Here is a 27,933-nt window from a genome sequence, read left to right as displayed (position 1 = left end):
TCACCTAGGTTTCACTGTTACTCTTGCGAACTGCCTGTTGGGGCGTAGCTCAGAACTACGAGCTCGTGATCGAGCAGCGCATCACACAAGCTTTGCGAGGACGACGACGAAGGCACGAGAGTGCGGCACATCGGGCACGTGACAACGCGCTTTCTTTCAAACTGGCCCACTAGGCTCGGCGCTCAACCGTCCAGTCGGCCGTTGCTGACCGCACTGGAGGGTCTGCCGACCCGGTGGGTCTGCCGGGTCTACCGACCTGATCTGCCGACCTGATCGTCGCCAAGCGTGTCGCGCTGGTCAGCTATGCGGACGACCTGCTGCATCTGCATGGACACCATTCAGGCCGGCAGCAGCAGCGACTCGAGTAGCGGCAGTAACAGCGTGAGCGCGACTGAGTGCGGCCATGTCTTCCACGAGGCTTGCTTGCAGCGCTGGCTGGCAGCGTCCAGGAGCTGCCCAACCTGTCGCAAGCCGCTCCGTGCGCATGGGATTGTGAAGCTCTTCCTGGACGCAGCGGACGTACTGCCCGGGGGTTGCATTGGCAACAACGGCGGCCCACTGCAGCTGCTCCAGCGTGAACTAGGCGAGGCCAGGTCACAGCTGGAAGCGGCCGCTGTCGCCGAGAGGAGGCAGCAGGAGGCGACCGTCGCGCTACGCAGCAGCATGCGCCAGATCGAAGGCGTTGCGCGAACGTACAACGCCAAGTACGTCAACTCACTGCGCGAGAACTGCCACCTGAGGACGCAGCTGAGGGGCCTGAGAGAAGAGGTCAGGGATAAGAGGCACCTCCGCAGGGAGAACATAGCGCTTCAGGCTCGCCTACACGCCAAAGAACGGTACGCAATATACGTACATATAGACATTGTTATACACCTGGCCAGTGGCGTAGCAAAAGGAGGCGGGGGGGCCGGGGGGCCATGGGCCCCGGGTGCAAGGGGCCAGCGAGAGAGGGGGGGTGTCATATACGTCCGAAAACACCTCTCTTTCCGCCGACTACACCCGGGGAGGGGTATGACAGAAGACCTATGGGCCCGGGGTGCCAGACGACCTAGCTACGCCACTGCACCTGGCAGCATAGGCGCCGACTACGGGAGGCTCCGAGGCTCGAGTCGATCCAAAAGCGATCCAAAAGCCTACCCCACCCAACTTGTCATTGCCAGAGTTTTGTCACCCACATCATTTGAGGTTTCTTTTGACTTGCCTCGACTTTTTCACTTAAAAATGTTATTGTGGCTAATAGCTTACTGCATCATTGTTGTCGCAGACGTGCACTGATTTTAATTCATACTTTGCTTTATTTCTACAAATCCTGACAATACGAGAACAAGCGCATTAGAAGTACCAGCGGCGGCTGCGTCATCCGTATTTTCTCCCTTCAACACTGTTTTAAATTTCCACTGTAAACACCATGCACATACACAATATACTTAACTATATACACAGGATAAACTTTATTATATCTTTAAATAGAAGGAGGTAGCCAATTAACAATTATTTCTAAAGGAATAGACAGCTTATTCCTAGAGAATGAATATGTTGCTGTACGTTCACCTCGTTTCAAAATGCTTTGCGTGCTTTTTCGGCCCTGAAAAAAAAAAAAAAAAAAAACCCTTTAGGCTTTCGTGATCCCTTCGGCACAGTTTTATCGACGGGGTGTGAAAAGCACGTGAATGATACGTGTGTCAGTATCGCTTCTCTTTACAGTAAGCAAAGGTAAGGACTCATTAAAAAATCTAATAATTTACAACATTTATTAGGAATGGAAACATGGCTTGCATGCAGAGGTCATAAACATATACAGGGTGTCCCAATTAACTATTATGCACCAAGATTTAAAAAAAGAAATATGCGTTACTCAAAGAAAACCTAGTGCATATTGTTTCTAGTACAGTGGAGCAGCTGCCCGTATTTTTTTCCTTACTGAGATTTAATTAATTGTAATTATCTAACTCGAGACGTACTATCACAATTATCAAAGTGTCAATGAGGCATTTGTAGGCACAGCCAAGGGACATACTGCGGTGTTTTCAGCAACGTACTAATTTTTTCCGACTGATAAATAAACCCTGCGAAATATGACGACTACCACGTGATTGCGCTCCCACCCGCATCACAAAGCAGCGCCCTTGAACGGGATCCTTCTGGGTTAGCCAGAACGAAGTGAAAGAAATAAAGAAAAAAATCATCGCCCAAGCCACCCGTACAAATGGTTAAGCAGCGAAGCTGAAACGTGCGGCCCCGGTGTTTATCACTGGGTTATGGGGAGCACACGCGCCCATCTCCTGGGGGCGAGCTTTACCACTGGAAAAACTGGCACCACCGTCGGCGTGACGCGGCATGAGAGATCACGTGGACACAGCGGCCGCGTCGGCTGCTTCGGAAGCGCCGAAGCGAACTGAAAACGAAAGTTTAAAGTACCACCTGCGCTGTGGTTCTGATTAAGTGGTGAGGTTTTCCCGCCTTGGGTATCTGCTTGAAAGAATTTGAAATAACTATAATAGGTAGCGGCTGCTTTTTGAGGCGTGCAGCATGATAGGCTACTGCTCAGTGCCGGGCGTACGCAACGGAGCCAGGTGTCATTCACACATAGCCGCAGGACAAGAAGCTGCGTGAAGCTTGGCTCGCGAAACTTAGAACCGGCAAACAGCCATCGGCTAGAACTCGGGCATGCAGCAAGTACAGACGCGCGGAAGATTTCTGCTACGGCGTCGGGACTGCGATGTTCGGTAAAGGGGCAGATATACTCCGACATGGCGTGCGCGCGCGCGCGGCATGGCGACGTTACGTCGGCTGAAGCGCCAGGGCAGAAAACGCGCACTGAGACGCTCGTCCGCGCCCGCTGCCCGGCTAATGTCATGACGCTTTATTTGGTCTACGAACTTGCTGATGCTTGATTCTGGCAAGTTCACTGGAATGGAAAGGGAGCGTTAAGAAGCACATCAGAAAAAGGCATGACACATGGCCATGTTTTTGTTATGAATTAATGCACTGGATTACGAAAAAGAAGCAGCGGGAAATCGCACGCTGAGAAGACCGATAAACATGCAGTGCGACGCAACTTGAGAAATAATATTGAAACGTCCAAGAATATACAAAAAAAAAAAAAAAAAAAGATTGAATCGTCGCGACGGCACATCACAGTCGCCGTAGGCGTCGAAGTCTCTGTAACGAAATTATTTTTGAACAGCTCTGATAGCGTCCACGCAACAATGGTTGCTTGTGTACTGTCAAATGCTCATAGTCTGCGGCCTAAAGCTCACGGCATGGCACGAAAACGCGCCCGTAGCGAAAGCAAAAATTGACAGTGGCTTAGCTGGGCTATGCCAGGATATACGTAGCGAAAGCTAAGGCATAGCATGGTTAGCCTTGGTTATTCTTGATTGCAAGTCCAGGTTAGTCTGGCTGTCTAGCTATATTAGGGCGTTTAGCCAGTCGTTCGGCGCTCTGTTCGTCTGTTTCCTGGGCGATTCGTTTCCTCTTCATCTCGTTCCGATGTCGATTCCAGGCCTCCTCCTGCTTATCAGAATTGTCGCCGTCCATACTGCCGCCTCAACTGTGGTTGCGGCGCACTCTAGCTCTCCTTTTCAATCCTCTGACATGTTATAAGGCATGCGACGAAGCAAGCGGAGGCGAGCGCAACGACGAGGAACGCGTGTGACGTCATGTACCTCCTCGGAGCACAGCCACGGCGCAATCGCAAGTTCGCGACCAGTAAAGCTATCGCTTTAAATCACTGTGCACGGACATGCATGCAGACGCGCAGTCGGTCGCTGCGAACCTGTGCAATCGCTGCGTTGAGGCTTCATTCTGATATGCTCCATTCGGTTATACAGACAGCCCATTATAGGAACAAATTTCACATAGTTTACTCTCAGCGTTTGCCTATTGCCTACTTTTCACGCAAGAAGCCGGTTCGGGAGACTCCATCGCGGCGACCGCGCGCAGTGGTGCTCGCAGTACATATTCGGTAAAGAGATAGCGTCTGTAAACGATTATATGCTTTCAGTTTGCTAACGATTATTATTTTGACAGTAAAAAACTTTCCTCGTTTTGAGAGTACTTACAGAAACGTCCAGGAGGGCTGCCGCGTGATGTTCTTATTGAGCGCCGTGAGCCAAACTTATGAGGATCGCGCCGCGTTATCCCTCATACTACGCAAGGGAGGCGCTTCCGACAGATGGCGACTCCGTAAGTCCTCGCCCAGAAAATAATGTTGAGAGCAGACCCGGGAGAGCAACGCCACCTAGACCACTAAGACAAGAGAAGGCCTGAGTGCTCGGTGAGTGACGTCGCAGAGAAGAGGCCGGCGGCGTGCTCGGGGATACGGGTTGAATGAAGGGATCGCGCACTTATGGGCAGCGTTAACCAGAGCGCAGTCATTGTTTCTTTAGGCATAGTTGAGCAGATGGCCCGCAGAGAACAGAGGGTGTTCCAAGACTATTTTATTTATGCAAAAATATTTACGCGCTGCATTGTTAAAAAGCCCGTACATAAAAAATGAAATTGTTCTACCTTAGGACTGAGAACGAATTTCGGGCAAATGATGACAGGGAGCATGGCTTATATTGAAAAGCGACAGTGCCCTCTTCATCAGAGTAGCTTCTTTGCCTTGATTTATCGTCGGTGTCGAAGAGTTTGCCGTTCATGCATCCACAAAAGTTCGACAAAATGTTAATGCTTCACAATAACACATATCTCATGACAACTTCACTGGTGTGCCCTTCTTCACATTAGGGACACATGCATTTATTCCGGTATAGATTGGGCTCTAAACTAATTATTTCGCTGTCGAGGCTTTATTACATACAGTGCCGCAGTCCACATATTTACAACACTGCAAATGAGTTTAGCAATGGAGATACAAAACATTCGTGCAACTATTTACAAAGAAACAGCTGCCTTATTCCGCAGAATTTCAGCTTTTCTCTTCTTTGCCTTAGCATTGGCACCCAATATTCTGTCATTGATCTTGCGGAAACATGAATGCATGATTTTTCGGCCCCGATTTGTAACTGCTCCAGCAATTGGGCACGCAGCACTTATTAGGCATATTCTGGCATGAACGTAATCCACATTCCGCGGCAATGAAGGCTTGCCGGACACACAACCGCAATGAAAGCACAAGCACAGGGACTACATGCACGGTTCATATCCAGAAAGAAAATAGCGCTCAGAAACATGTCGCAGCATGCCAGGACTTTTCTAACCCCGAAACAATCCAAGGAGCGGCAGGGTTCCCGGAACTAATCGAATTGTTATCGCCGTTGTCGCCCACTCGGTCTTCCGCGTCTCAGGTGCGCCGCTCGTAGCTTCGTAGCACGCTGCACGGAACTTCTATGCGGGCCACTTTTGCGTGACGTAGTTCAAAGGGAGAAAGTACAGCCAGAAGGCCTTAAGTTGGGGAGAGGCGCACTACGCCCTCTCCTTTTTAGCCCTCTTCTGCTTTTCCCTCGCGCACCCTTCCTCCCCGACTCGCGAGAAGGTATCTGACGGGCGAGGAGGACATTCCCCTCGCAAGGATAAAAAGGTACAAAACAGCGCCAGCGGGGGACTCTCTCTCTCGGACGCCGGACCCCTAACCTGCTGCACTGGAGTACTTGCCGGAAATCGTGAGTGACCTCGCTTGCCTCGCTATCCCAGGCAACGAGGCCAGTCTATTATTACTTATTAAAGGGCTTTGCTCTGCCAGTGTTCTTTATTGCTGGTAGCAATAAACGTCGTTACGGTCGACGCCGCTGGTTGCCTTGTTCGTTCGAACCCGACGTGGCAGCGATTCCCGCGCTGCAGGTTAGGGAGTACGGATGCTGTGTGGGGCTAGATCCGGAGCTCGCCTTCAGCCCTAGCCGCACGCAGAGTGGTGACCCCACATTTGGCGCTACCAACGTGGATCGAATTTGGCAACACGGCGAGTCTTCTGGTATGCGTTGGCGCTAGGACTACCGACGTTTCAGCGAACAATGGCGGCTGGCTTGTCTGACCTCTCAGATTTGTTCTTGCCGGATGTAGCGGCGCGAAATCGGGGACCTATTGCTAACGTGGCGGCAGCTGCTGAACACTCTACGCGTCTATTCACCAAAGCGCTGCGTGAACGGAGGTCCGTGTGCGGCGGCTGCTGTGAATCGCGCCCACGCGTCTGCCATGCGCTTTTTCTCGCGATCTCCCGAATGCGCCCTACATTTTAGGGCGCATTCACACCCGCCAAGCGGGACAGCGGGGAGCGGCAGAAAGCAAGCGGATTTTCAACGCGGCGTGGCGGCGCGCGCGCGGAGCCTCGCGCTTTCACGAACGCCCCGAGAGCTTGCGCCGCCTGCAGCGCTTTCGACAAACCAGCCGTTCGCGCGCTTTCGCTGCTGTTGCTTGCTAACCACTTGTGAAGAATGATCAGCTCGGACGAAGAAGACGAAATAGTCGGCGTTCTACTCGCCGCTTCTTTGGCAGCTTTTCAAGACGAGCAGCAGAAAGCGCGAAGGAAGACAGCCCGCCTACGCCGCGGTGGGTTCGGCCCGCCTTGCAAGAACGAGAGTGAATGTGTCATGCCAATGCTTTGATTCTTGTATAACATTTGATTGTGTCGATCAAAAGTGCAGCGCAATATCCAGCTCGGTGGATGCCATTTTGAGCCAGCTGCTCTCCTCGAGCCCTGATTGGCTGCGGGAAGCTCCGGCGGGGCGGAAAAAAATCGGTCCGAGAGGGGACGGGCTGCCCGCTTCGTTTTCCGCCTGCTTTGCCCGCCCCGCCTTCGGTGTGAATGCGCCCTTCGCTCAGTGTGTAATGTGCCGCACTAGACGGATTGTCCGCACCAGCCGTGAAATATGTAATATCGTGAAATGAAGACCCGTATAAGAGCTGCACTCAAATTTCGCACTAGCAAGTATCGTAATCGCTTAATCTTTAAAGCGAAGCTTTTGTCGGGGAGAGCGTGTATATAGATGGCAGGCGCGAGTAGGAGAGGAAAGGTGACCCGAGAAACTTTTTTTTCACCCCACCGCGTCAAATGTCCACAGTACCCTCTGGAGCTCCCTGGGGGTCGCCACATTAGCCGCTTGACAGCTGTAATTATCCGTGACTCCCCTAAGAAGCATTGCAGAAACTGTAGAGAGGAGAGAGAGGCAGTTCCCATACAAGAGAGGGGGAGGTGACCTGAGAAGGCAAGAAAACCCCACTACTGTATCACAGCCGTTGCAACCAGTAGGTTGCTGCTATTTCTGAAAATAAAATCGTGCAAATATGTCTAGCAGACAACTTACTCAGGGTGTGAAGAGCTGCATTAATTAAAGCGCACCGCAAGGTTCAGGAGACACTACCGAAGCGGTCAACCGTCGAATCGACACTGTTGTGCCCGCCGCATTACCTTTGCGGTTGTGGAATTGCTAGAAGTCGTGGATTTTATCCCAATTGTAGTAGCCGCATTTCGACGGTGGCGAAATAGAAAATGCACGTGTGCTTAGATTCTGGGACATGTTAAAGAACATCACGGTGTCAAAATTAATCCGGAGTCGCCACTACGGCAAGCCTCGTAATCCAAATGTGGTTTTGGCACTTGCAGTCCCATAATCCAATTAAATTTGAATACTTCTGCCACAATACGATGTGCCATGTGAGGCATTGACAATGCTCAACTCTCTCAGAGGTTATAAAATATGGCTCACAACAATGCCTCTCCCTGTGTGTTCTGTGTACTACGCAGGCAATCAGCATTGGTACACGCAAGGTAACGGTTAACATCAACTCGCCACTCTTGTTAGCCTGAACGTTGAAGAAATTAGGCTTTAGCCTTCACCATTGCCGCTAATTATCGTCAATCAAAGCATCCAGCACGAAAAGCTTTGCTTACATAGATTCCTATAGTGCGTGGGATCTGCATATATTTTTGTCTTTATGGTGTTGACACACTTATCGCAGCCTGAAAAACATTTATTGCACCTTTGACTTGGACACAATTGCAGATGCCAATAATAACTGCTGCATGGTTTGATGTCAGCTCAGTGTGCTCAGAAGTTTTGGTACCACTAATGACAACACTGTATACAATTTCGTTGTTAAAGCTCTTTGCATGACGATTCCATTGTAATGTAGTTTCAAGAGAACATCATGCAATGTTTGTTTGGACATAGAGGCTGGCACTACATTTTAAGGAATTCTAAATTATTCAGCTTTACCTCTGTTTCTTCACATAAATTTGCCTAAATAAGGTACAATGATAGCTTCATTCAGTTCTTTGAAAGCCAAAACTAAATCATGGGGTGTTATGTGCCAAAACCATGATCTGATCATGAGGCATGCCGCAGTGGGGGACTCCAGAAATTTGAATCACCTGGCTTTCTTTAATATGCAAGTAAATCTAAGCACACTGGTGCTTTCACATTTTGTCCCTATAGTTCTTCGAAGGCTAAAAAAATTTGTGCTTGCAAATGTCTGCAGGAAAATAATATTTTGATAGGCCGAGTAATTTTGAGGGGAGAGTCTTCTAAAACCAGTTTGTACTGCAGCACTTTCGTGCATGCTTTTCTTAACGTTGACCTAACATCATAACATTTCCATTTCTTTGTCTTTTCGCCTGGCGTTACGGCAGTGCACAGATACACTTGACTGATTTTCACCCACTCACCAGAGCCTCAAACAGCCTTGTAAGCTGTAGTCATGCTGGTACTTGCTTTTCATGTAACAGCCAACTGCAGACAGTAACGGACAGCCGGTCACAGCTGAACAAGGAGGCGCTCGACTTAAGGAGAACGGTGGCCCAATTGGAAGTTCTGACGAAAGAGAGAATGGCCCGCATACGTGCATTGGAAGGGGATGTTAGTCGCCTCAAGGACAGGCTCACCAGGGCTGAACTCAAAGCGAGGAAAGGCAGCACTTCTGCGAGCTCAAATGCTGATGATGGTCCGTTTGCAGAAAGGTGAGAAGCAGTATTGATTTCATAGAACAGATTGCTCTTTCATCTGCAGCACCAACTTCGAGTACAAAGAGACACCTAAGGGAAATATTAAAGGAACAGTAAAGTTCAACTCTAAATCAGTTTAAACAGATGAAGAGTTCTTTCATAACTCGGTTTCTTTCATATGGCAGGAAAGATGATTATAGGGTAAAATGAATACCAAAGTTCACTTTTTTTATTAATTTCACACAGAAAACGACAGAGCCAGTTATGCCATTGTGACATCATGAATTTCACAATTCCTTTTTTTTATATTTGGGCTGTTTTGGCAAAGGAAACATTCTAGTGTTGCCTACTTTCTCTTCGCATACTGTCGAACTCATTTCTTATACTAATAACAAACTGGTTGCAATAATGTACCTTTATCTGCTACTATACGGCTGCCACATGGTGTTGACCGAACTGGAAAAAAATGCTTCGCGGCAGACTATGAAACCTTCAGTTTGTCATTGGCAGAGAGCAATTAGATGCCAGGTTTATGCCTGACATTATCAGCATGCTTAACTGCTATATCCCACATTGGAGCCCACATAAGATCCTTGCTGATCACTTGACACAGTCCCCAGAAATGTTTTCCTGCTGCTGTTAGACCCTTTTGTGCCATTGCCTGTTTTCCTTCTTTGTGCACTAGCTGGCCCATAACTCCGTCTGGAGGTTGGCTTTCTTGCAAAGCCTATGTGCCTAAATTCCAGCTCGACAACTTTGTGCAGTACAGCAAAGGCTAGGGCTTGTCAGCCAATCAGCAATGAGAGCCGATTGTGCGTTCTGAGAAGGGAGGAGGACTGGCTCACTGTACACTGAATCCTTTTCGACAAGCTTCCATTCAGTTGGCATCAAGTGATGCGACCTGTACCTTTCACTGTGCTGCACAAAGTTGGCAAGACAGAGTAGTGGTCACATTTTTCTATATACAGGTGTGAATTTGGCAGCAAAATATGTGTTACACTTGGAGCATGGTTCTTTGTTTAACCAGAGGTATTTTCTCAGGCTAGCAACACTGAAATGAAAAATTGTTACTTCGCCGTGCAAATAGGGAACTATCTCGCTATATGCTACCACAGGGCAAAGTTTGTGCCTATAACGAAAACCTGAGAAATGGGCCGCTAGAAAGAAGCTGCAGCTGAAATTTGATGCGCAAATGTCACAGTCATTACATGACGGCGTGTAGAATACTTGCCAGCAATGTCATTTTAGTACCCATGCTCATTGAGCACAGTAAGGATGTATAATATCTGTTGCCTGCCTTAGACATAGCAATTCATTAATTTTTATTTTTTCTTTTTCCATGCAGCCCAGCGCCTCAACGAATGAAGCGTCCACGCATGACAAACCATGAAGAAACACCTTCTCCAAGTGTTGCCTCTCCAGCTCTTCACGTAAGCTTGGGAACCACTTTAATTGGTGTAGGGTTTTACTTAAGTGGTCGTAATTTGTGCATGCCTCACTTTAGCGTTACAATAGTAATGATCTTGGAAGCCACTTTTTTTTTGTTATAAAAGTGCATAAAGTCTTTCAAAAAAATGTTGGCACAGAAGCTATGGATGCATACTCTCATTATCAATGCATTCTAACTATGGGGTGGAAACTTGGAGGATAACGGATAGGCTTGAAAGGAAGGTAAGCACCATTTAACGAGTGTTGGATGCAAAAATGAAAGGCATAACCTTAAGAGATAGGAAGATGGCAGTATGAATCGGGAAAAATGCAGGCAACTGATATTCCAGTTGGGATATCCTTAAAACTAAAATTGCTACTCTATCGCCAGCCTGGGTGTGAAGGGAACAGAAACAGTCAAATCTGCATTGGATTAGATATAGAGAGATTAAATTAGTAAAAATTCAGCCGTAGGATGGAGTTAGCTGACATAAGACAGAGGTAGCTGGTAGAAGTCTTTGCCCTACAGTGTACTTAAATTTACTCTGATGATGACGACAGCTCTTCTTATTGTGCTAGTCTTTCTTATATGACCTGCATTTTTATCTCTAGTGATCCTTGCTGCACCAATTTTGTTTCAGACTGTGACCTCTGCTTGGCACTCGATGGCTCCAGATGGTGCAACACCGATGAGGGAACCACTGCTGCCATGGAACACAAGCTTTTCCCGTCCACCTGCTGCTACAGAGTCATTCAATTCAGTCATCAGGACTGGCTACAATGGTCTAGGCGGTCATTTCAATAATGTTGGATCGAATCCATCTATGAAAAAATTCTAGGGTACTTTCTAATATATTGATGCTAGCATATGCCATTGTTAGCTTCCTTCATTTTGTGTATTTTCTTTATCCTAGCAAACGTACCGTCCCTTTTATGGATACCAGAACATAAATGCACTCAAATTTCACATTATGTACTTTAATTTTGCTGACCACTTATACTTACACACCTCTTATTTCGCACACACACAAATATTATTGAAGCACTGTGAAAGGTGTCGTGCAAGTATATTTCTAGCCTGTATGCTGTAAGTTGTAATGTGGCACATATGGCATTTTTATTTTGGTACAAAGTTGTTTAAGAAGCCCAAATAATTTTCTGCCATGTTTGATTGTGATGTTTCAGTAGGCACATATTCAGGCCACTGCCATTACGTTTCTGTGATGTGACCCAAAGGAATCGACAACCACCCATGCAAGTCGCTAACCTTAGAGCACCTGAAACACCTATCGAGAGTTGCAAATAAAGAACTATAGGATGAAGTTGGGCACTGACATGGTGGGATGCGAAGATTTGGAGGTTAAAACTTCTCATCTGAGGTTAGCCGACCCTTAGACATCTCCAAAAAGCACCTTTTCTTTCCGTGTGTGTGAGCAGGTGTGTAGCCATCGAGCTTGCTGATCACGTTTCCTTCCTCCATGCTGCTGACAAAGGCGGCACCATTGTCATAATGAACAGGTCTGGTTATACCGCAGAGGCCCGCAGTATCGCCAACATTTTACGAATGCCTTCATTAAGACTTCACTGAACAAGTCTCTCTAAAAGCCCTGCTATACCTCATTAAAGAAATTCTGACAATGTGATGCATTCTCTTATTGCACAATGTGATCCATTCTTTCATTCCACTAAGTTCTACTGACAGTCATGCTTTTGCCGCAATTACAAAAGAGAAACCCCAGTTCTATTATTTATGGTATACAGGTACAATCATAGGAAACTTGTCCAGCTATGCAGGTTCCCTGACGAATAATATCCCAGCTGCTTTTGAGTTGTATCATCTGCAAAAGATGCCAAGAGCGAGTGGGGCTATGCTAATCCAGGTACAACCAAATTAAAAAGGCCCACTTAGCTTAAACAAAGACACTCCCTCACCAGAATAGGAATTTGCCTCCCAGGTGCAGTATTCGGCTGCCACCTTTCTGATGATTTCTACAATTAACCCATCGCCCTCAAGCCCCAGCAACTGCAGAGCACCTGACCAAGGCGGTGGTCAGGCCTGTAACCCAGCAGAGGGTGCTCAGAATCTGGCTCTGTACAGGCCGCCAATGGAAGCTGACCCTGTCAACCTTTAACAGCCGAACTCTGTAGAGTACAGCTAGCTTAGCAGGACTCTGTGAGGAAGTATCAAACATTGTTTAGTGTATCATCGGCCTTAGTGAGGTTAAAACTGCAATAATACCCCTCCCTTTCCATCGCAGCGTTCTTGGCGCATTTTAATGTGGAATAAACTTGGTTTCATTCATTCAACTGATGAGGCTTATACATGACTGAATAATGGCCATGTCCTCTGCTATAGAAGTCTCCCAAATAAGGAGCAATGCGTGATGGGATTCCTAATCCATAAGGACATGGCGGGCAACATTCATGAATTTTACAGCATTAGTAAGAGGGTAGCGGTGGTCGTAATCAAATTTGAGAAGTATAGATTAAAAGTTGTACAAGCCTATGCTCCAACATCCAGTCATGATGAGGAGGAAGTAGATCAGTTTTATGAAGATGGTGAATTAGCGATGAGAAAAGTGCAAGCTCGGTATACTTGGTAATGGGCGACTTCAATGCAAAAGTGGGGAAAAAGCAGGCTGGAGAACAAGCAATTGACAACTACGGTGTCAATTCTAGGAACACTAAAGAATAGATGCTAGTAGAATTCGCAGACAGGAACAAGCTTAGAATAATGAACACCTTTCTCGGGAAGCGTAGCAACAGAAAGTGGACCTGGAAAAGCCCTAATGGTGAAACAAGAAATGAAGTTGATTTCATACTTTCTGCTGATCCCAGCATAGTGCAGGATGTAGAAGTGATAAGTAGGATAAAGTGCAGTGATCACAGGCTAGTGAGGGCTAGGATTCACCTCAATTTGAAGAGAGTAAAATTGGTCAAGAAGAAACAGGTAAGCCTAGAGGCAGACAAATTCAGGCTGGTACTTTCAAACAAATATGCAGCCTTAGAACAGAGATGAAGATGACATAGAAGTAATGAATGAAACCGTAACTAAGCTGGCTTCAGAGGCAGCAATTGAAGTGGGAGGCAAAGCAACCAGTAGGCAAGCTCTCCCAAGTAACAACAGACCTAATAAATAAACAACAAAGAATGAAAGTGTCCAACTCAAGAGATCGGATAGAATTTGCAGAACTGTCAAAACTGATCAATGAGGCAAAAATAAGTGACATTCGAAAGTGCAATGTGAGAAAGACTGAAGAAGCCATAAAAAATGAACGGAGCCTGAAGTCAGTGAAAAGGAAACTTCGTATAGGACAAATCAAGATGCATGCACTGAAAGATAAGCAGGGTAATATCACCAGCAATTTCAAAAGTATAGTAAAAGCAGTGGAAGAATTCTATACTGACTTGTACAGTACCCATAGGAGTTGGGACACCTTCATTAGAAACAGTAATGAACAGGATACAGAAGCTCCTTCTATAATTAGAGATGAGGTCAAAAAGGCCTTTCAAGACGTAAAACGAGGAAGAGCGGCAGGAGAAGATGGAATAAGAGTCTATTTAATCAAAGACGGAGGAGACAATGCTTGGAAAACTGGTGGCTCTATATACAAAGTGTTGATCGACTGCAAGGGTCCCAGAAAACTGAAAGAATGCAAACATTATACTAATCCACAAAAAGGGAGACGTTAAAGAATTGAAAAATGATAGGCCCATTAGCTTATGCCCAGTATTATATAAAATATTCACCAAAATAATCTCCAGTAGAATAAGAGCACCACTGGACTTTACACAACCAAAGGAACAGGTTGGCTTCAGGAAGGGATAGTCTACAATGGATCACATCCATGTCATTAATCAGGTTATCGAGAAATTTGCAGAGTACAATAAGCTTCTCTATTTTACGAAAAAGCATTGGATTCAGTAGAGATACCAGCAGTCATAGAGGCATTGCGTAATCAAGGAGTACAGACTGCTTACGTAAATACCTCGTAAAATATTTACAGAGATTCGACAGCCACCTTAATTCTACAAAAGAAAAGTAGGAAGATGCCTATAAAGAAAGGGGTCAGACAGGGATACACAATCTCCAATTCTATTCACTGCGTGCTTGAAAGAAGTACTCAAGCTATTAAAATGTGAAGGCTTAGGAGTAAGGATCGACGACGAATCTCGGCAACCTTCGGTTTGCCGATGACATTGTTCTATACAGCAACACTGGGGATGAGTTGCAACAAATGATTGAGGACCTTAACAGAGGGAGTGTAACAGTGAAGTTGAAGATTAATATGCAGAAGGCAAAGATAATGATGAATAGATTGGCAAGGAAACAAGAGTTCAGTATCACCAGTCAGCCTCTAGAGTCTGAAGGAGTACGTTTACCTAGGTCAACTAATCACAGGGAACCCTGACCACGAGAAGGAAATTCTTAGAAGAATAAAAATGGGTTGGATCGCATACGGCAGACGTTGTCAGCTCTTGAGTGGAAGCTTATGATTATCATTAAAAAGGATTGCATTTTACTGGTGCTGATATATGGGGCAGTGACTCGGAGATTGACAAAGAAGCTTGAGACCAAGTTAAGGACCGCGCAAAGAGTGATGGAACGAAGAATGCTAGGCATAACATTAAGAGACAGAAAGAGAGTGGTTTGGATCAGAGAGCAATAGGGTATAGCCAATGTTCTAACTGACATTAACGGAAAAAAATGGAGCTGGGCAGGCCATGTAATGCGCAGGTTGGATAACCATTGGACCAATAGGGTTACAGAATGGGTACTAAGAGAAGGGAAATGCACTCAAGGATTGCAGAAGACTAGGTGGAGCAATGAAATTAGGAAATTCGCGGGTGCTAGTTGGAATCTGTTGGCGCAGGACAGGGGTAATTGGAGATTGCAGGAAGAGGCCTTCGTCTAGCAGTGGACATAAAATAGGCTGATGATGATTATGATGAAGACACTGGTAATTTTATGTCGGGTTTATACTCAAAAATATTCCCAAAGGCTTGAAGTAGCACATCACACTTTATGTGGCATCACTTCACAAGGGCGCCAATAGATTTAGTGTCTGGTGTTCTGGTAAACGCAAATGGACCGGGTGTTTTACTGGATGAGTGGAGGTACAACGTGAACAGCCTGCACAGTGCAGCCGCCTGGTGGCACAGAACTACTGCAGTAACCAAGTGCATTCTACTTTTCTGCTGACGTAAATTTTTGGCAGCAACGCGATTACGCCTCTGCATAAAATTCACACCAGCAGCAAGTAAAATACACTTGGTTATTGCGTTATTAGGTGTGTGTCTGGTTGAGCACGGTTCACATATTTTAAAGACACACGCCTTTTTGGTGTCACAGCGAGTATCGAACGAATTTTCTACCGCTGCTATCACAACAGCTGATCTCACTGCACACTTGCAATCTTAGTAGATGCTGCCGCCGTCTGTGCTGCAGTGTTCACTGTTAGCAGACGACAGAGCGTGGAAGCGCACTTCAAGATGTGGTCACCTCCTAATTGGTAGAAGAAGCCTGTAGCATCCACAGTGCTGCACGAAGCTACTGAAACGGAGTAGAGTCGAAAATTATCTACATTGCACCAGAAACTGCACAACCTCCAGGATAGGCCCACGTGGCCTCATGGAAGAAGAAAAAAAAAAACTGGGAGGAGGGGGGGGGGGGCGCACAAGCATCGTCGCTAAAGACAAGGTTGACATAACTGAGTGTGAAATAGGGTACAAACAAGATACCAAATGTGTGAACAATTAACTTGAAATAGACACATAATCAATATTTTATCGTAGAATCGTTTGAACTACCATGTACAACGACCTTTAGTGTCGACACTTGGCTGACCCTTTCTTTTTATGTTCGCACTCGTAGACCTTACCGGCAATGGAGTGTGACGCATATGAACGAGCGGGATAGCTGTAGTAGCGGAATATGGATTCATGTGCGCCCCCCTCTGTGTACAAAAAGTCTGTTGGCGGCAAGTGCGTTTTGGCCAGCACGTGAATTTGGTTGGAGCAGAGTCAGCAAGCCAATGTGCCGATTCTGCGCGATAACACCGATTGCACAGTTGTGAACTCGTGGCGGTGGAGAGTGCATGTATGTAATTTAGTGTCGTTCCTGTGCCTTATCATTGGCATGGCAGGATGTTGACGGATCACAAAAATCTGCAGACCCTTTGCTGGCCTGTCAAAAGCAACACGCTTGCACTTCTTTTGCATAGAGCTGATAAGTGATTTTCTTGCCAATATCTGTGTATGCTTATAACGAATATAGGATATAATGACAGTATTTTCCTGCCTGGTGTGACTTTGTTATAATGAGGTTCGACTGTAGCTACAACGTCTGTGTCATACCTACTAGGGCACAGCAAAGCTTGGATAGGAGCACGCACTGTACAAAAGGTTCGGTTGAATTACAGTGTGTGCAAGGTATTCGAGGATATCACTTCAAATCGCCGTGGACATTAACATTCTCGGTCTATCTGTCTAGGCTCTTACTTTATGTGCACACCAAGCAATCAATCACATTTATTCTAAGTTATTAGCATTCGGCCTGACACTGGAGGTGATGCTGTACATTCCCAAAGTCACCCTGCAGGTTGACCATATCAGTTTGAAGATCGCCAGTTTTTGACTATCACGAGATCGCTTGTTTTCGAGGTGAGACAAAATTTCAGGGCCAATTATCATTTGTTACAAAGATAAGTAAGCACTGACACTGGTCAGATGCCATTCCAGCAGTTGAGTTTCTCGAGCAGATAGAGGCCACGATGGGTGACAACGCTGAAAAGTCGATCATGGTCATTGCTGAGCAACTTCAGGCAGCAGAGTCAACAGTCAAGCTTGTGCACAATTTCACTCCTAAGTAATGCATTTCCTTGCTCCCACAGCACCTGCACGACGCAGGAATGTCTGGTGGTGAACTGCTGTGGCCAAAGCAGTGTCCTATTTCCAAATTTCTAAACCTGTATGCCACTACGTATGGCGGGCATCACTGGGAGGGAGACTAACAGCTACACAATGATAAAAACTCACTAAAAGCTACTTCTGTGGAAGCACTGCCCAACATCAACACGCACTAGCTCATCCAAGTATGTACGTATGTAGCCGTTATCGAAGCTGAACTAAGTGATTAATTGAGGCTGCAGATGGTTTTATTCCCCAGTCTTATAGAAGTGGAAATAGAAACAATGTAATATATTTGGAAAGAATATACTGAACCTTGTCTAAAATATTGTTGATATTCCTGGAATTGTCATTACGTCCTCAAATACCTTGCGCAACCATACACTGCCAAGACTTCATGAGAATATGCATGGACCAACAGGGCTAATATGCATGTGGAAACATTTTAAACAAGGATGTATAAGAAATGTTGCCTATGCAAACCGGGCTCTACGGACAATGAACAGTTGTGTCTGTCACATACAGTATATATAGGCAAACACATCCTGGCTAAAATATTAGTTCCATGTACCCAGCTAATGGTTCTGGAGAACAATCATGCAATTTTACTGTGTCACCCTCACTCACTGTTATAGGCCTTGCTGTAGGCTGGCTATAATTAACTCTTGTGGTATGCTTAAGAGAGAATGTAATATAGCCTACAGGTGCAGAATAGTTTCCCTAAAGACCAGAACATTAAAAATGTGTCGTCCATCATGCTGACGAGATTCAACATATGATGGAGTGATTTGTCTCCTTCAATTGCAGTCAAAAATGTGTATTGGATCCAGGAGGACCACAGCAGGTGCTGCCTTAAGAAAGCAAATAAAATTCTTGCAGAAATGAACTATTCGCAAAGTCTGTAGTGTATTCACAGAAATGTTTAGCTACAGATGCCCGTGGGATGATTCTCGCGAGAAACATGAAGTATGTCGTGTAGGGCGTTGGCATGGCTTTATTATTTAGAAACACATGGCATTGATAATAATGAAGTATGTAAATAAGGCCTCACAGCACATTTATTCTGGCATGAGGCCCAGTTCAGCACGCCAAAAAGTTCCAAGGCCCTATGATATAGTAGTTGAACTTCTAGCAGCATCTGGTTCCGGTCAGATGGCAAGCATGGCATGGCACACACGTTCCCCAAGCAGGCCATTTTGTTCTCCAAGCATTTCACAACATTTTTTGGCCAATCGATCACATATGCTGATGTCTACTAATAGGGGTGAACATTTCAAACGTTACTAGGATTATACTATAAGAAAAGCTTATAGGGCTTGTATCGCCCTCAAACAATAACCGTAATCCATCTTTCATGCCTTCCGTTAATGCTGCATACCCAGTACTTCAAGGTGACGAATGGCACGACAGAGCATTCTTGACAGGAAAGTAGCAAGGGCAGAGCTTTCACGAACGGAAATGCAAGCAAGATAGACTATTCTTATTTAGATAAGGTCCTTTGAAGGTGTTCAAATGCTTCCTTAACAGTCTGAATAATATTTCAGTGAAAGAAAGAGGAACATGCTAAAGCACTAAGCTTCAACAGAATGATCATGCTATGGTTTGCACCTTGTCCACAATGTCTTGTTCTTTCACAGGTGAAATTTGCACTCGAGTAGTTTGCTGAACAAGGGCAGTTTCCATGTTTTCCGTTTTCTTTCTTGTAGTTTTCAACTCATGCTCCCTGAATGAATCTCTTTTTGTTGAATTTAACATTAACATACAATTTAGGCTTTCTAATGGCACTTTCATTAGTTCTACAATTTTGCAACTGTAACTTATTGTGATTTTGACTACCCACCGAATTCTTGACCAATATTGTTGGTACAAGCGATGCAAACAAAAAACAACAGCAACAAGATTATCTGGGCCTATGGCATTTGGCTGCATGCACACCAGCAGACTGATAAAACAAAGGAAAAAAATGAGAGTTCTAGGAAAAAGTTTAGACTGCCATCAGAATTAGTAGTTTTCTAGACGTAGTTTTGACTAGGTGCAGTTTCAATATAGAAATTCTTTACTGCCATAACGCCACAATAGCCAGCATACAGCTTGAGCTGCTACATATGGCATGCACATGGATCGTTAGTGAACGAGTTTACAGATGAAAACGAGGCACCATGCAATTGTAATGCAGATATAACACCCACAACACCGTTCACATTACGACAGTGATGCAACCAGACATTCTTTAGTTAAACATGCCTTTTAGTTGAACATGTTGGATGGGGTAAAAGTAGTGAAATGTTTAAGCAGTAACCATACGTAACTTCCTTCAGCCAAAATTGTCTGTGCAAAAATGTCTGTGCCATAATCATCATCAAAATGTTTCTATGTGGATATGGAACATACTTCAACTGCAAGTCATAGTACCTTGCATGTTCAATTGTTCTTCCCTTCATATAACAACTGATGTTACATTCAAATGGTTTCAACTGTGCTCTGATTCAGTTTGCTGCAATGCACAGTCCTCTAGAGATTGGAGCCTTTAGCCTGATTCATTCAGAGTGTTGTGCTACAGCAGAGAGAACTTGGAGGTGTTCTTACCATTACAGACACTAAAGGCAAATATTAAGTCAAGCTAAAGCAATGGATTAATGCTCGAGAACCTCCATGGTGTCATTATATTGAACAGAGCTTTAGTAATCAAGAAATTGAGGTAAATGCAGAACACGATTTGAGACTCCCCTGTGACATTCATGTACTAGCCTGATGACGTAGGCACTCCTCATTACAATTGTCACTAGTACTCGACCACTTATACTAAAAAGATCACTTCATTGCATGCAATCATCTACTTCTAGTTGTGTAATCGAAAAAAATAACTTTTTGACATTACCCTTGACAACGATGCAGCCGGCCGAAAGGTTTCGTTCTTGCTCGACTCTGCACTGTACACGCTTTAGTGTTTCAGTAGTTTCGTTATCATGTAGTGCTGCTCTGGTTTTGCTGGCTCGTGAAACTCACACAAACTGCAAGTAGCAGAGAATTCCACGTCCATGTGATGTTGCGGGATGCCCGAATGGTCCATGTCACTTGACCCAAGAACAGCTGCAGCAGCGAATCTAACGCTCTGTCTTGGCTTGGTTTCTGTGTGTTTGTGTTTTATGCAATAAACCGTAGCACCATCTATCTGGAGCCGGTTTACGCAGTGATGCCAGCAAAGGGTGCTGATGGCATATGCAACGTGACACCACTCCCTGCTCGGGGAGTGGTTGATTTGAATTGCTCTGCTCTAAAGGTATGCAGACCCTTCAGACACAATTTTGTCTTAAACTAAGCCTTTTCTGAACACGGAACAAGCACTGCAACATTTCTGGAATGGTATTTTAACAGTTCCCATTGACTTAATATTTGCCTTTGGTGTCCCTTAAGCGGAGAGGGCAATTGAGATCCAATAGAATCCTGGTCACGCCTTTCATCCATTACAATCCTCCAATCGCTCTGGAAGCAGATGAACGTTCAGCTTGGGCAGGGTTTATCAAATGCAAAGCGCATATTGAAAATACTTGAAAGCTACCAGTCAAATGTACCAAAAGTGTGCATTTCACATTGCCAATTTCCTTAGCCTCGACTACGTTTGCGAGGTGTTTAAGGTACTGAAGCCTACTTGGACCCCCAATCTATTGACTGCATTTTGAGACTTAGGCACGAAGGAATGGTTGAGTAGCAAGTGGCGACGCTGCAGAAGGAAGCCAAGGCTGCAAGCAGGCCCAGGTTTCTTTCCACAACCTATCTTGCAAGGCACGGTCTTTTGACAGCGGTGCTGGCTCAGAAACAGTGCATTCCTCTAGGTAGGCACCACTGACACCCTCCATGTCTGAAGACAAGGCAGCATACAGGCTTGTCTGTGCTCCTTCCTCGGGTGTCTGTGGAAAGAAGCAGAGAAAGAAAAAGCCGACATCTTATTACAGTTGAACTTTCACGTTTGAAGCGTGCCACTGACAATAATGCACAGAATGACTAGTACAATACCAGCAAAATGGGTTACGCTGTTTAGCAAGGCCAAGGTGATAGAAGATGTAAACATATTTGGTTGTGCAGTGAAGGCAGAATAACGCGAACAGTGAAGGGTCTAGACTAGTCTAAAAAGCAATGTGCTAATATTAACTTTTTAGTTGTCTCCCCAAAGCTATACTTCTCATCAAAGGTTGAGCTAACAATGCCAGTAATGAGAGTTGCCAATTTATGCCTGTGCTAGACCTTGTTTCCCAGAGACAAAGCAGGTATACCAATGTATCATTTTCAACCCACTGCGGTGATTTAACCGCTATGGAGTTGCGCTGCTAAGCATGAGGTTGCAGGTTTAATTGCCGACCGCACTTCAATGGGGGGGGGGAGGAAATGCAAAAACACTTGTTTACTTATTAGCTGCACGGTAAATAAACAAGAGTGGTCAAAGCTATATAAAAGTTCCCCACTACAGCGTGCCTCATAATCATATTGTGGTTTTGGCACCCAAAGCCCCAGAATTTAATTTTAATTTTTATCTATAATTTCCAGTGATGCCAGAAAGTAACTGAAGTCAAAATAAGACATGTTTTGGAGTTGTACACACATACACTTGAGCAGGCAATGAAAACTGAATGCTCCCTCAAGAGTGCTGTATGAAACTTATCTCTAGTGTTCGAAGCTCAGCAATGTGTACCCTTTGTTGCCTCTAGCATGTTTGAGTTTATTGAAAGTCACATGGGGGGGGGGGGTTACATACGGAGAAAGGTATACAGAAAGAGGTCCCTTAGTGTGAACACTGTAATGGACACTGCAACGTCATGCTGTCTATACTTGTAAACTGCTCTTTCATTGTTGCTTATTGTTCCATAAGATGGGAGAGGAGAGGAGGGAGCAAGAAGAAACACTTTGCTCTGAGGCAGCAGCTTCGATAATGAAAGTACAATCCTTAGAACAAGATAAAATTTACTGCAGAAACAGCACCAATCAGGCATTCTAGTTGCTTCTACCGTTGAGTATTTTATTCACAATGGCAATTGCAAAGTTCCATTGATGGCTTGATCAAACATAAAAATTATGCTTCAATATATAGGCCCTAAACTTTAGCCTATAAATGTTGTGGCTTTTATGTTTGCTGACATCTTTCTGACCTTCTAGAGTCACATTAAATGTACGGACATAGTATCATGCTTGGACAGAAGCACTTAATTTCAGTGCAGCGATGCACCTGCCCATACACTCTGAGAAAGGCTGGAGAATGCATGAAGCAGAGAGAATGGTATCGTACAGCAAGCACAAATTTCTTGCATTATAGGCCACAAGCCATCTGCAAAATATGTTAGGTTGTGTGTCACTCATTATGCGGGGTGGTAATTTTTAAGTTTTCTGTAAATTTTAGATTGCCTGTAGCAGATTACTAACTGTAGTCCTTGAGCTTGATTACATATTCAACTAATTTCTTAAAAAATCACAAATTAACTTCTTAATGTACTCCTTTGGGCATGTATTGCCATTTACGAATTGTAGCCAGTCAGTTTGCAAGGGTGTCCACTTGGAATGAATTTCCAGAATGACACTAGTTTCGAGATATGCACCATGAAACTCTGCATAAAAATCCACTATTGTTCTGCTTACTTTTATAATAAAACGCTCTTTTATGCATTGAAGCACAGAACTGAAATGTCCATGTTTTTTATCGCTTCAGGAAATATCTCAAAACTGGTGTCGTCCTTGAGATTCATTTCCAAGTGGTTTCATTCATTTATGAGCAAACTCACCAGCCACAAGTGGTAAATTTCAATGCGTCATAAAGTAATTAAGACATCAATTAGCAAATATTTTTCATTAGTTTAATATGTGTTTCGATTTCTCATGCTAGTAATGTCCGCCTCTCTCAATAATTTAGCTCAAAGACAATAACTATGAGATCTACCACAGGTGGTTTTTAAAAAATCCGGGAAATTTATGATCACCTTGTAGAGGGCCAATAGCAATTACAAATGCTGAACCACATTTTGCCATGTCACACTGCATTTCTGTTGCCATTTGTCCTTTCTTTTTTAACATGCAGACGACCAACCAACTTGCACATCGCTTGAGCCACTATTTTGAATGCTCTAGTGCAAAAGCACTTATGAAGGAGGATGGACAAAAGCATACACACAAAATAAAATAAAAAAGAAACCATACCTTGAAGAAAATTCCAGAAACTAAAGGAGCCCAGAAGACTCGTTTGTACAGGTTTGTATCTACAATTCCAGGATGCAGGCAGTTTGCTGTCACAGGAATGTGTTCCACACGACAGTAACGTGCTAGTGACTGAGTGAACATCACTTGGGCTAGCTTAGATTGTGCATAGGCGAAGTAACTTGAATAGAGCTTTCTGTGGGAAAAGAAAACAAAATGCAGCATTATGGCAGAAATAATTATAAGTGTGCAAGGCAGTTGGTTATCAACCACTGCACTATAGAATACGTACCTGCTGTGCACGTCATCGAAGTTTATGCGGGCAACTTTGTGCACACAGGAGGAAACGTTAACTATCCTAGCCATCCTCTTCGGTGTTCCGGCAGATATTAATCGTGGAAGCAGTAACGCCGTCAAAAGGCAGTGGCCAAGGTAGTTGATACTCAGATGAGATTCGAACCCATCTTCAGTCTCTTGGTATGGATTGAACATGACCCCTGCTGTAATATGCGCACACACGTATTACCAAGCCCTTACTTCATTCACTAGTACACTACACTGGAGTTGCATAGGTAAAGTGAAGCAAAAGCTCACCACCACAGATGAGTATATCTACGACGACATTGCGCCGGAGGATTTCCTGCGCGAAATTGTCAACAGACGACATCGACCTGAGGTCAAGTGGCAGTATTTCCACTGCAAAGTACGAAGCAACACCTTAAGGTCATGCAAAAACTAAAAGCCTTCAATGAACACTTGTGAGAAACAAAAGAAAATGGCCAAATTTGTATTCTACCACAATAGCTCTTCTTTGCCTTTGGGCTATGTGGCTATGTCATTCTGCTGCTGAGCATGGTGTGAAACGTGGGTTTTATTCCTATTCGATGTGGCTTCTTTTATGTAAGGCAAAATGCAAACGAGCTCATGTGCAGCTTGAAAGGCTTTGTGTTTGCTTCAATAAAGCCTATCCAGTCACAATTAATCTGCAGCCCCCCCCCCCCCCCCCCCTCCAGTGCAGTGGCTCTCATAGCCAGATGGGTCTTGTGGCTATAAAATGTCAATATCTTAACATTTCGAAATATGATACATCTGTGGTGAACGTCACCTACATGATGACTAAACTTGCACACAGAGCAATTGTTACCTAAAGGCAAATTCATAGTTTTCTTTCATGTTGCACATGGGTGTTTATCATCTGGCATTGCACAATCATGCAAAACACACCTTCACATCCAGGGATGTCTTCTTCCAGGCATTTCTTGGTGTTTAGAGATCGCACTGGTGAAGAACTTCCTGAAAATATTTTGCATTCATGCAAAATATATGTGCATACACATGAGTGAAAGTAAGTTTATATACATGTGAACAAGAAGTAAGGAAAACGAGGACCCCGATTTTTATTAGAAATGTCATAAGTGAACAAACAGTGACACCAAGGACAGCACAGGGGAAATTACCTGCTGTTTTTAATTGAATTATAGAAATGATAAACAAAGGGCAATGAAAGCGGATGAAAAAACAACTAGCCACAGGTGGGATACAAACCCACGTCTTCGCATTATGCATGCGAGGTTCCCACCAATTGACCTACCGCAGCACCGTTTTCTTATCCACTTTCTGGGGTATTTATGTTTATCTGCAGAACCAACCCTAGGAATGTTAACCAGTGCCACCCCTCACTGCCTTTATATACATACATACACAGGGTCCTGCATGTTTTGCTTAAAATGTTCAAAAAAGATTTTGCGCTTACCGCTGCACTGTTCTTGCTGAAATTTTCCAGGAGGATCACTTTTTGGGGTCTCCGTCATTCAGTGTAACATTTGTGGCTAATTGCCTGGTTTTAAAGAAAAGTGCAAATTTGCCTTTGCTCATGGGGATGCAAGCTGTTGCTGCAATGGCGCAAGCATTAATTTGTGTCATCGCCTGCCGGTCAGGGAAGGTTGCCGCGTGTTGCCCACTTCTAGAACGCTGCTTTCTGTAGCTGCCAGGAGGCGGCTACACGAGTTGATGCTTGCACCATTGCAAGAGCAGCCGCATCCCCATCAGTGAAGGCAAATTTGCACTTTTTTCTTAAAAGCTAGGCAATTAACTGTGGCAAGTGTTACTACTGAATGGCGCGGACTCCAAAATGTGATCCTTCTGCAATATTTCGTCAAGAAGAATGCAGCGGTAAATGTAAAATCTTTTTTAGAACACATTAAGCAAAATATGCAGGACCCTGTATGTAGATGCTCCTCTACCACAAAAGAGGAAAGAGAAGTAATAAGCAAGCAGGCACAACTGACAACACATCAGTGATCAAATAATCAGTGAACCATATCTATTATGTATTTGTAAATATATTTATATCTTATTGTAGCATTGTAAGTTGTTGAAATTAGTCCCACTGCCAATCACAACTCAACAAAAATGCCCTACACTGCACAGAGTAGCCCAGATATTTTCATATCTTATTACAAATGCCATAGCGAAGTTATAAGCAGGGTTGCCAGGTTGGCGACTTCTCGCCAAATTGGCTACTTTAGAGCCTCCTGGCAACTGAAAATTGTGGCTGGCAACTTGGCTACTGTCTGGCTACTTTTGGCAGTGGTAATTGGTTTAGGTAGTGTCCAAATCGCACTCCCTAGGACAGCTCCCTCGAAGCAACAGCCCCAAACGCCAGGTCTTGAAGGTCAAGCCTTTGTCTCTTGCAAGCTCCAGAAGCAAATCCAGGAGCTGAAAGCGTATCATTACCGACATATGGTCAGTAGGCCTCCTCGACTTGTAGTCCCGGGCTGTCCAGGATAGCCCAAGATGCTTGATACGCAATACTCATTGGTTGAAATCAATGCCTCAGGCAGTCCAGGACTGTCAGAGAAGGACAAGTGAAGAGGCCCATTGAAGTTTCTCTACAGGTGGCATACAGCAGCTCTCTCCGAGTAATAGGAATTAATCAGTCTTAAAGGCTATGGTATTGTGTAATTTGTTACACGGGTGCAATAAGTGGTGTCCTAATCCCAGCAACGGTTACCGCTATAGCGAATCTCGAAGACCTTGCTTCTCGGCACCAGAAGTGACTGCAACAATCACAAATGCATCATGGCAGCCATGACACTACAAGTGCCAGTGTCTATGTACATTCTTTAAAGGTGCATACCAGGGAGAGTAGAATGTGTGCGACACTATACAGTTTGCATGGGAATGTTTGAAGTCATAGTGGTGCAACGATGGTATGCAGCGAGTTTATTGTGCTGAAACTGGCGACACCACTCTGGCTATGAGAAAGCACACAAATGTGTGGTGAAAATAAAGAATATCAGCTGGTCTCAACGGTAAATTATTATACAGTAACATGTGATAACGATTGTTTTGTTATTCTTGTTTGCCATCAGTACAGCAGAAAACTGCATGTATTTTTCGCCTTTTTCTTGACTTTAGCATCGAAAATGGCCAAGTGTTGGTTTGTCGTACCGTGGCTACTTTCTTGGCTGCCAATTAAAGCTTTTGCCACAGTTGGCGATATTTTTTTTGTTACTTTGCGGAATTTTTAGGCTACTTTTTCTCCCGGAGACCTGGGAATCCTGGTTATCAGCGCTAAATTAGAAGGGTGGCCCGTTGTGATTTATGATAAGAGAGTAGAGATGACATACACACGGTTCCGGTACTGCAAGCTTTCCATGTAAATAACGATGACTATTGCAGTCACCGTACAACGCGTGATCGCAATTTTAACGCGACAGCGTTAAGGAGCTCGTGTTAAATTTACTATTTAAACACAGTCCTATAAACAGATTCGACGCAAAAAGGGTGCATGCACTTGCTATTTGACCTACAGTCATGCTCAAGTAACACCAAGTAAACGTGATTCAAGTGCTACGGACAGATAGCAGGAAATTCGAAAGCGTCAGTCTTTCCGCGCGCTCAAATGCGGCAACATTTATCCCAGAGGCACTTGTCAGAGTTCTGCGAGCTACTTCATATAAGTGAAAGTACGAAACTTGCCGACAATGACTCGAGCGTTTAGAGCTAGCAAGGCTCTGACCGTTTCCAACCCTAAACCCTGCGTTCCGCCAGTAACGACAGCAGTTTTCTTGTCCACAGAGCAATCTGAAAGCAATCGCGTGAGCGCAGCAATCAATTAAACTGCTTTAGATCAAAACATTTTACTAAGTAGCTGTACTTACATGTTTTTGGTGCCGGCAGAGAATATACACTTTTGAACCGCTGCGCGCATTCTTTGAAAAAGTACTCCGCAGCAATGAGGTGTATTTTGAACCAAGTTTCAATATGAAATGCCGCACACTCCAGCCAGTGGAGAATCATCGTTGCCGCTATCCTCAGCTCAGCTGTTGCCGACACGAGTACTTCCGTGTAGAGCGACGAAGCACATGCGCGCGCCCTTCACCATAAATCAGCATGCCTAATCGGCAGCGCGTCGCCAGCTTGCCGCGTGCAGACCTGCGCGAAACAAATCCACGTGGGTACATCCATTGGTGCAACACTCCTTTCATTTCGCAGCAGCTACAACAGACCATAGAATAAAGAATGAACAG

At 44.8% G+C, this 27,933-nt stretch overlaps 2 protein-coding genes across 2 annotated transcripts; one reads left to right on the top strand and one right to left on the bottom strand.

Moving 5' to 3' along the window:
• Nucleotides 1–65: 65 nt before the first annotated feature.
• Nucleotides 66–11,181, top strand: LOC126536971 (uncharacterized). Its single transcript, XM_050184051.3, has 4 exons — nucleotides 66–836; nucleotides 8,669–8,899; nucleotides 10,230–10,314; nucleotides 10,954–11,181. Exons 1-4 carry the CDS (start codon nucleotides 304–306, stop codon nucleotides 11,149–11,151), a joined length of 1,047 nt encoding a protein of 348 aa, XP_050040008.2. The 5' UTR covers nucleotides 66–303; the 3' UTR covers nucleotides 11,152–11,181.
• Nucleotides 11,182–18,197: 7,016 nt separating this feature from the next.
• Nucleotides 18,198–27,929, bottom strand: LOC126536972 (polyprenol dehydrogenase-like). Its single transcript, XM_072287598.1, has 7 exons — nucleotides 27,565–27,929; nucleotides 27,355–27,487; nucleotides 24,623–24,738; nucleotides 23,993–24,094; nucleotides 23,691–23,898; nucleotides 23,402–23,594; nucleotides 18,198–21,129 (listed from the first exon to the last, which is right to left on the bottom strand). The coding sequence occupies exons 1-7, from the start codon at nucleotides 27,701–27,703 to the stop codon at nucleotides 20,905–20,907; spliced, it is 1,116 nt and encodes a 371-aa protein (XP_072143699.1). The 5' UTR covers nucleotides 27,704–27,929; the 3' UTR covers nucleotides 18,198–20,904.
• Nucleotides 27,930–27,933: the final 4 nt, after the last annotated feature.

Source organism: Dermacentor andersoni, chromosome 4 (genome assembly GCF_023375885.2).
Source record: "Dermacentor andersoni chromosome 4, qqDerAnde1_hic_scaffold, whole genome shotgun sequence".
NCBI classification, from domain to species: domain Eukaryota; kingdom Metazoa; phylum Arthropoda; class Arachnida; order Ixodida; family Ixodidae; genus Dermacentor; species Dermacentor andersoni.
Note: the sequence above shows the minus strand (reverse complement) of the source record. Positions and strands in the feature narration are given on the sequence as shown.